At 38.9% G+C, this 10,000-nt stretch overlaps 2 protein-coding genes across 3 annotated transcripts in view; one reads left to right on the top strand and one right to left on the bottom strand.

Annotated features, from left to right (window-relative positions):
• Positions 1-1,459: 1,459 nt before the first annotated feature.
• Positions 1,460-5,747, bottom strand: LOC123513979. Its single transcript, XM_045271499.1, has 4 exons — positions 5,035-5,747; positions 4,530-4,648; positions 2,833-2,965; positions 1,460-2,615 (listed from the first exon to the last, which is right to left on the bottom strand). The coding sequence occupies exons 1-4, from the start codon at positions 5,045-5,047 to the stop codon at positions 2,260-2,262; spliced, it is 621 nt and encodes a 206-aa protein (XP_045127434.1). The 5' UTR covers positions 5,048-5,747; the 3' UTR covers positions 1,460-2,259.
• The window catches only part of LOC123513978, a 10,651-nt gene continuing 6,394 nt past the window's right edge, over positions 5,744-10,000 (top strand). Inside the window, exon 1 of one of the 2 annotated variants that reach the window (XM_045271497.1) lies at positions 5,744-6,900. The gene's annotated coding sequence lies outside the window, so the exon portion shown is untranslated. Of the gene's footprint in view, positions 7,274-10,000 lie in introns of both variants that reach the window. The other variant, XM_045271498.1, reaches the window with a different exon arrangement.

Raw genomic sequence — 10,000 nt, 5'->3', positions numbered from 1 at the left:
TTTTCCTTTCCTCCTCTCATAAAAACAAACAAACTCATGTATTTTATGTCTTTAGAGTTTTTCACCTGCGTCTCTATCTATAGATATTAATTGTTCTCAGTTGGTTCCCACATACATTTATACTCATCTCTTTTATTCCTTTTGGGGATTAAAGACAGTTAACATATTGCACAAACCAAAAGAAACAAGTTGATTCTTAAAATTTCGAATCACTCCCTTATTCTCTGAAATGTTAAAGGGAGATCCATATGTTGAATTTCATCATATCAACATACATTTTTTTAATATATAATAGGAAAAGCATGCGCAGAAACCTCTTAGGATACTACATTTTTTATTTATTTTTTAAATTCCCGGAAGACTATGTGTGCGCCGCTCCTCGCTAACCCTCTTCGCTTGATTGAGTGTCGGTGACGTGTATCGCATAAGGGAACACATGACCTTTCGCATCCCCCATACGCGCCCTCCGCCTCTTGCGTTGACATGAAGGCAGGAAACTCATTATCGTTAGAGAGAGAGAGAGAGAGAGAGAGAGAGAGAGAGAGAGAGAGAGAGAGAGAGAGAGAGAGAGAGAGAGAGAGAGAGAGAGAGAGAGAGAGAGAGAGAGAGAGAGAGAGAGAGAGAGAGAGAGAAGGGGGTTACATGCATACATAAACAGACATGTCACACTACAGTAATGTTAAGGTAAATTGCAAATAAAACTACCACTAGCCATTAACAAATTGTGAACTATTTAACAAGTGTACATAAAAAGGCGTGAAGTAAGAACAGACAATGTAATGTAAAGACTGAAAATATATTAAGGAAATATATATATATATATATATATATATATATATATATATATATATATATATATATATATATATATATATATATATATATATATATATATATATATATATATATATATATATATATATATATATATATATATATATATGCTGCCCTGACACCCCGCCATAATGCTGGGCTGTGTATACTGCCTTAGAATATGCGTATTGTTTGCGTTGTCAGCTGATTCACAATAGTGATTCTAAGTCTTTACAGTTAGCACTGGATCTGTAGAGGCAGGTATACGTACAGTTTTCCATTCTGAAGAGCATGATAGCGGACCGATCTGTGAACACAAAAGTTGTGAGGCCTTGAGATAAACCCAGCCATCCTCGATTTTTTTAGCAGCAGTGTAATTATTTCCAAGCTCCATCAGACGTTGCAGGGCAGCGGTGCGAGCCCAGTGCCCAAGGATTCCAGAGCCACAAGCACACACTGCGCTTTGTGTCCTATTATAATTCAAGGAAGCTGTCAGCCGGCCCAAAAGAAGCGTGGCTCAGACCCACTCCCCTAATCACAGGGGAGGCTTTTGTGCTGCCGCGGTGTCATATAGAGTCTAGAGTGCCACAGTGGTGTGTTCCATGGAGCTCGTTATGGCAACTGGCGACAAGAACAAAGAACTAAATATTTATGTGAGTCTTTATTTTATATAGGAAATTCAAATTTTAATATTTAACATTTAATAAGTATTGGAAGTATTTTCATTCTCCTTGTGTAGGACGTTCAATCAACACTTTATGCAATGGGTATTTATCTTGCTTCCTCCATGCGTCAGCGCTATATATTCCTTCTCAGCAAAACGAGGCAACCCGGCTCATCTTTTTTGCCTTGCACTGCTAAATGACATACCACTGAGGTACAGGCGACGTAAAGGCAAAAGAAAACATACACATATCAATGGTGTAATCAATTAACTGATAATATATAAGTAGCTTAATGATTATTTCTGTGAATGATATACTACAATGCCCATAAACCACGGAGCAGGGCTGCTAGGAGGTACACCGTGCGTGCTAATCAGTTTCCGCTAGCACACATAAGCACACACAATATTGTGGTGCATACACCCCAACCTCGCCTGGATATGATTACCCAGCCAACACAACCTTTCCACGGCTCCGGGAAAAGGCAAAATAATACGAAGAGATTCAGCATGACGCGACACGTTCAAGACACCGTACACCAGACATCAGGCACTATTCTTGCACGTTTATAATATTCATTTATAAAAAAATATATAATATGAATCAGTATCAACAATGGACAAAGGCGACAGCTACAACACGTTCAGTGTCATACTCCCGGCAACACAAGCCTAGAGAGCAACACAACGCATTGATCACAACACTGGACCACCCAGACGTGTCATGGTCACCTGCTTTGTCCTGAGCACCCAAGATAAAGCATTCACAGCTACACAACTCTCTATATGTTGTGCACCACATCAGTGTAGGCGGGAGGCGGGTCGTCCTCAGGGCGGTAAGTACCGCCAGGTGACGTGCGGCTTGACTGCTGCGGTGCGCCAAAGTGCACCTGATTGCCATGCGTCCCGACTGGGTCTTGCATGATGAAGACTTGGCCGCCAGAGAGTGCCTGGTGCCCTATCACCTGGTGTTGCATGGGCGGCATTGAGTACATAGTTGGGGTGTGGTAGTTCCATCCACCAGTAGTACACGTGTTTTGGCAGGCGTACTTGGTGCGGTCAGGATGGTCTGCGGGAAGATTCTTGAACTGCTTCTTGGCGGTGTGGATAAGATACAGGCCAGCACCCAGCAGTCCACCTACGGCAGGAGAGACTGATGTCAGACACGAAAAGACAGAGAACATACGCAAATAAAACAGCGTAATATTATTTACACTTATATATTGAATAAATACAAATTCTAGCTAATTACACCACACTAGCGTAACATTAATTCACATGCAACTATACACATCAGTCAGCAGGCCTTCCTCGCACCCAAGCGAAGCTGTTGGCCTGGACAAACCGCTGCTTACCTCCCACTATCATCATTACCACACCTGCCAGCACACCAATGGACACTATGCTGATTGCCATGAAGGTGAACAAGGAGCCCAGAACTATCAGCAATAACATTTGTGGCAGAAAACACTGACATCCATTGCTGAACTGTGGTGAAGAGAAAAAAATATATAGAAGTAATTGGACACTTTTGTAACTTGAAATAAATTATGATGCAGAATTTATTATAGACTCCAGCCGAATCACATATATCGCTCTAACATGCCAAGTAATAAAAACAACTATACTTCTACTACTACTACTACTTCTCTTATTATAATTATCTTTATTATTATGACTATGACTACTATTATTATTATTACTTACTACTACTACTACTACTACTACTACTACTACTACTACTATTATTGTTGTTATTATTATTATTATTATTATTATTATTATTATTATTATTATCATTATTGTTATTATTATTATTACTATTATCACTATTACCATTACTAATATCAATACTACTACTACTACTACTACTACTACTACTACTACTACTACTACTACTACTATCACTATCTGCTGCTGGTGCTCATGATAATACCCCAAACAAAACATCTTTGTTCCCGTCACCCGCCCCACTCACGCGGTCAAAGTTTATAACTTTTTTCCTTGAGGCCCGTCTGCTCTCCTAACAACAACTTTGCTGGTTTCTCAGTTTTTTTTTATTATATATATTTCAATTTTTCTTTCTCCATCGTCATGTATGTAGGTATACCATACCACACGCTGAGTTTCAATAAATAGTAAAAAGATGTGCAACAACACCCGATTAGCCATTTCGCCATTTCTAAATGTCAATCTTTTGGCATCACACAAAGGAATGATACATAATTCGGGTACGTAACCATGTGGACATCGAGTAGTATTGTCCAATTACACGTTTGTGCTGGATACATCTTTGGAGAGGTATTGTATAGTCCACTCACATGCAGGCATCTAAATCAGCCTACATATAGTTGACCCACTGCATATCTTCCTACTTCTAGAGTTAAATCCACTCACGCGTTTTATCTTTATTTCCTTCTAGCTTACTATATTGTCATGAATAAAAATTTACGAAGACGCAGCCTACTGTAGCATGTATGAAATCATCAATATAGTCAGAGAAAAAAATGAATCACTGTTTTGTCACGCAACAATGACAAGCGAATAATCAACAAATGGATAAATATTCAGAAACCCTTTGCTCTCTCACCATGACTATTTTGAGACCCAAAAGAAACGATTAGCTTAACTTTTTAAAAAAGTGTTACTCATGTTAATAACGTAAAATATTTAGCAATCTACAACCGCATTAAGACCGTGGTCGAGGTAAGGCGCAGAGGTGTTTCAGAATATGCTCCGGTTGACCATGTGGCATCGCATCGTATTAATGATTGATACGCAACAATGCTACAACACGTGGATATGCAACAAGTGCTAATGCGACTTTATTGATCCTCCCTACGTGTCGCATCCACTGTCCTCACACAAGTAACCTGGAACCTTTGTGCCTTAGCTGGGCATGTCAAACTGGTATAAATGTGTGTGGTGTACGTGCTCACTACATACACGTAAAGGAAACAATATATCTCGAGATGCAAATAGAAGAGAGAGAGAGAGAGAGAGAGAGAGAGAGAGAGAGAGAGAGAGAGAGAGTGTGTGTGTGTAGCAGTACCTGGGCGCCGCGGTTCAGGTAAGGACGATTATTGGAGAAGCGGGACGCTCTTTGGCCCATTGTCGCCTGGTTCACAACCAACACCACCTGGTTACTGGGCACCTGCTGCATTTGTGGTTCTGTAGAGGAGAAGTATTTTGAGTTTCGGTTCACGCAAGGCTGTGAAACCTATTGAAAAGGTCATTCGTTTAGGATGTGAAGATGAAGTACTATATAACTAAGATCTAAATAAAAATTTTGTACTGAAATGAAAAAAAAAAATAAATTGCTTATATTACATTCTATTTTATCTAGTTGTTTATTTTTTTCATTATATTTATTCATCTATTCATTGTTTGCTTTTTGAGAGAGAGAGAGAGAGAGAGAGAGAGAGAGAGAGAGAGAGAGAGAGAGAGAGAGAGAGAGAGAGAGAGAGAGAGAGAGAGAGAGAGAGAGAGAGAGAATGATAAATGATAAAGTGCTCAATTAAAGACAATGACTATAAACAATAAGTCAAAACACTCACGGTAGGTCGTCATCCTTGCGCCGTCAAGTTTCTGCTGCTTTTTAATAAATGACGCAACACGTAGTTCCTCTTAACTTGGGAGGGAGAGTAGCCAGATATGATTATAGCTGCAGGATCTTGACGTCTACTGATATTCCGGTCCTGCTGTACCTTGTAATTCGTTCTTCATTTCTTGTTCACTGTTGCACATTAATGCCGAACAAAAAAATCAAATTCCCTTCAGCACATCCCGGTCACGTTCACTTTACAACTAACAATTCAGAAGTCTGGTGGGTTATGGCAATTCCACAACCTCCCTCAGTTCCTCATGCCACTTACACAGACGGAGCCGATAAAACTTTGAACGCATCTTTTCATGATTCACAACAAGACTGGCCCTTCCTTGGCATTTGTGGCACTTTCATTCACTCTTGGCTGGGCTAAAATTGTAGGTCAATGGTGTGGCGCCTCCGTAGACGACAGATATACACCGGTAGGCCAATAATAACACAGACGAGCAGCGATCCCCACCACAGTGTTTCTTCCACTACTTCCCCGACCCCAAGGTCTCCGGCAGGTTTGTCGCTCAGTCCACGGCACCACTCAAACACGCCCTGACAGTTCTCTCAGCCACACACCCGTTACCCACGCCCTGCTACCATACCGCTTTCTTACTTTTGTCTAGTGAAATGGATATTTGAGAGAGAGAGAGAGAGAGAGAGAGAGAGAGAGAGAGAGATGAAAACTCGGTAGTGCCCTTAGAAGCTGCAATGCTTTACACATTGCAAGGACATTTCCCCTTTTGTTCTGCATACAGATTCTCCTACACAGGCCCGCGTGCCCTCCTGGTTTTGCCTCTGTTGTCAAGGGCATTTGTTAACCAGTGTTGATGAGATGCATGTTCAGCGTTGCCAGACAGAGCGGTCGGGCAGGCAAGCAAAGTTTAGTGCCTCCACAATACACGAGAAAGTTGCAAGTTTTTATATTCTTCCTCCTAACCTTTAATGTCAATGATAGTTCTAAGCTATACTTTAAGTACTGGCTAGATTAGCTTTGGAAGAAAGTATATACGCAGTGAACAGATAGGGAAACCAGCTCTTACGAGTACAAGATATATAAGACTGAACATTGTTATTATTGCTGCTGCTGCTGCTTATGTTCTAACGGTAGTGCATGTTGTGTTGGTAGCGGTGATAGTGATGAATAGGAATGTGTTGGTGTGTTAAGTAACGAAAGACTTATAAGCATATCCTAATTAAAAAAAAAAATGAATGAAGTTTCATTTCCTCGTGTGATGTAATATCTACCACATTTTAAGCCTAAGAAATCAGTGAAAGCTGAATGGATAGCAGAGAAACAGTTATCTTGAATCGCTGCAACACACCACCAACTGCCGTCAAGGCCAGAAGCAACTGTGAAGAATTAAGCCGCTTATGAATCAACATTCTTAGTTATTACCAAAAAAATCAAACCCTCATAATTATAATTTACATATTAGAGAATATAATTAAATTTACACTTACATCTTTTCATGACATGTCACTCATTTACACGTTTATGATAATTACTCAACGATTTGCTACTCTAATAAAACTCTGTATAACAAATTTACCAAGAATAAAATATAGAATCATATGCCTGGCAGTTGCGCACGGTAAAAGTGTCATACAGCTTGCCGTGGGTAGCTTATAGTAGTACAGCTGCCTCACACTTCGCGTTGCCATCAAGTGTTTATTCCTATAGTTTTCGAAGTATTCAAGCAGAACGAGGATTTGAACTCCAAGCAGCGGCAGCAGGATAGTGATTGCGTAGTGTTTGGCCGTACGTCTGTGTGTCGCGGAGGTTGACTATGTCTCCCTGAATCCTGAGAGCCGCCACGCAAAACTAGTGAGTGTTTGTATGCAAGGCGAGGCTGTGGTGGCGGCGGCGGCGACGTGGAGGGAGATGGTGCCAGGTTACGGGAATGTTTGAACCCTGACTCACTTCCATCTCCCACCAGAGCTTGCAAACATGACAAAACTTAAATGGAAACAAGGTTGACCTCGGGCACTCTCCTAAAAAAAAATGCGAGTGAAATGTGTGCAGTTGTAAATTAATGTTCAGAGGTATTTGAGAAACTTAAACTCGCTTGCACTAAGAGTACTCCATCTCCTTGACAGTAACCAACCCACCACAAAACGTACACCACAGCACCGCTATCTCAAGGATCAAAATAAGTGTAGTTCATATTCTAATCAAGAACGTGAGGAGATCTGTTGAGGTCAGTACTGAGCAAAATGTCTATAACGATGTATAGAATGTGATATTTTACATACGTAAGGAATAAAGGTTTTATATTTATATTCTTCACATAACTTGTTGCATATAAGTGATTTAAAGACAAAATTAACTATCTTTATCGGAATTTATAATGAGGAAATTGCAATAATATAATAAAACTTCCTTTGCGTATAATTTTAAGAATGCATAGGTAATATTAACATCAGCAGTGATGAACCAAGCTTAACACTTGACAAGATACGTCAGTCAAGTAATAATTTCTCAATTGATGTTTCAAAAGTAACTAATTATTATGTTTACGATAGTCCACCCTTTCGTTTTCTATGAATGGCCACCAGTGGATACCCTCTGTAGGCGAGACTTATCTGTTTTTATATACTTTTTTTTTTCTTCTTGGAGATTTTATTTACATTCCTAATTTAGCTTACCATAGTGTCCCGTCATTAGTGGAAGTCAAGTTATATATATAAAAGCTACAGACTCATATCCATCTGTAAACGACCTTAAAGTAATGGTGTCTATAATAACTACAATTTTACCAGCCAATTGTAAGTTCGTTTGCCAGAGTAAGACGGTCATCATTATGTATCAATGCCCCCGAGTATAGTTATGAATAATCAGTAAATCGCATAATAATATAAGCACTTCGATTCACCCTGTCACTGCAAAAAAAAAAAAAAAAAAAATCACTAAAACTCAGTTATTACACTATACATGACTATGAGAAGGGACATCACGTTTGATAAGGTTAGAGTGCTGCAAGAAGTCATCTAGTTTACACGTGGCAGTCCCTGTATAAGAAGTGCCTTTATGTCTCTATATACCCATCTAGCTAGTCTATGAATTTCCGTTTTTTTTTTTTTTTTTTTTTTAACTATCTACATGTTCATTTGCCACTAACAACCTTACTCCTGAGTCCTAAGTGAGAGATAGGTGAATGAAATAGACTCAGTAATCATATTGTAAGCGCAAAGTCAATAAAAACACTTGAAAATTATCTGACACATTTGTTGGGTATAAAAAAAAAAAAAAAAAAAAAAGATGTATGGAAATAAATAGTGTTAAATTGTGAATCATTTCTCGCTCCACTGGCCTCCCGCAGTTTCCCTTATATTCTTGTTTGTATTTAATTACATAAAAGATTATGACATTTCAGTAACTAGTCTGAGTGCAGTGACAACGCAAGACTCGATACCCATCCTTGGCTCACATCGTACACGCTACATATGGTTGCAATTAGACCATCCATACCAGAGAGAGAGAGAGAGAGAGAGAGAGAGAGAGAGAGAGAGGTATAGGTCACATGTAACTGGGTCTAAATATTGAGGGAAAAATTGTGGAAAGTAAAATTGTATTGAACTTAAACAATAGGACCCAGAATTTTACGCAACTAACAACACACACACACACACACACACACACACACACACACACACACACACACACACACACACACACACACACACACACACACACACAGAGAGAGAGAGAGAGAGAGAGAGAGAGAGAGATTGCTACAAATGAATACACATTGTCCAAGAATAAGATGATGCCGTTCAGTTCTTTTCTATCTCTACCAAGGCACGTTCACTCCCTCCGTCACGCATCACGTCATCACTGCGACATAAGGCAAATACAGCAGCTACAACTCGACACTCAGTAATGACACCAGAGAAGCTCGCGTGTCAGTACGATACATGACAAGGAGGAAATTATATATAGAACCTTTTAATATTTCTTTTTCTGGCGTCCAATAAGAAATTTGTAAGAGGGCGGGAGAATACTAGAGAATAAATTTGTTGATAACATTGATTGCTTTAAAAGACGACAGGCAGTATTTCAATTTGCTATTCTAACAAACGAATATAAAGGTATATCAACATTACTGTCAATTTGAACTATTTTGTCATTTAATTTCAGTTACCTATCTCTGGTATTTTTCTAAGTCATACACATGTATTGTAAACCTATACTAGACTATTTAATTGAACTGTAGGAGTTACTGAAGCTATCCTATATAGGGTCAGTTAGAAGGGGACACGGAAAGATGGATGACATAAGAACAAAGAAATTGAAAGAACCCAGAAGCTCCGCACGTGACATTCAATGCATTATTAAGATAAAAGGCATTACAAACAATCACAACACACTTTAAACAAAAAAATTAACGTGGATCCTCTTCAGATACGCAGACAAGGCTGATTCTTATGTACAAAAAATAACAAATAATCTCACTGACATTGATCCATCACTGTAATTACACGCAACAAATAATGAGCACACTCGTAACATGCATAACCAAGCATACCAAACGTATTATACTAACATTAACTCCTATAAACACTTCCTTTCTCCATAAAAAAAAAAAAAAAAAAATGGCTGAAATGGACTTCCCAATATATATTTAGACAACACCACAATACACACATTAGTTAAAGAAATAAACACTCATAACAACACGTAAACACCTTATTTTTTTCCCTTTTTTCCCACGTACGGGCAAAAAAGAAAAAAATTAAGTGAAGTCCCTCTGAGATATTGGTCTTTTTTTTTTCTTTTTTTTTTTAGTCAGCCAGATGTATGGGAAAAACATCTTAAAACCAGCAGACACATTTGATTAATTTACCGTCCATCCACATTCTGCTCCCTTCCCCCAATAGCTAACCTAATATGTTTGTTATGCACCAGTTCTAGTGTCCTACATATT

Source organism: Portunus trituberculatus, chromosome 37 (genome assembly GCF_017591435.1).
Source record: "Portunus trituberculatus isolate SZX2019 chromosome 37, ASM1759143v1, whole genome shotgun sequence".
NCBI lineage: Eukaryota > Metazoa > Arthropoda > Malacostraca > Decapoda > Portunidae > Portunus > Portunus trituberculatus.
Note: the sequence above shows the minus strand (reverse complement) of the source record. Positions and strands in the feature narration are given on the sequence as shown.

Coding starts and splice junctions, on each gene's coding strand:
- LOC123513979 (XM_045271499.1), bottom strand. Junction 2,966..4,529: donor ACCTGAACCGCGGCGCCCAG/GTACTGCTACAC, acceptor TCTTCACCACAG/TTCAGCAATGGATGTCAGTG. Junction 2,616..2,832: donor GGTAATGATGATAGTGGGAG/GTAAGCAGCGGT, acceptor CTCCTGCCGTAG/GTGGACTGCTGGGTGCTGGC.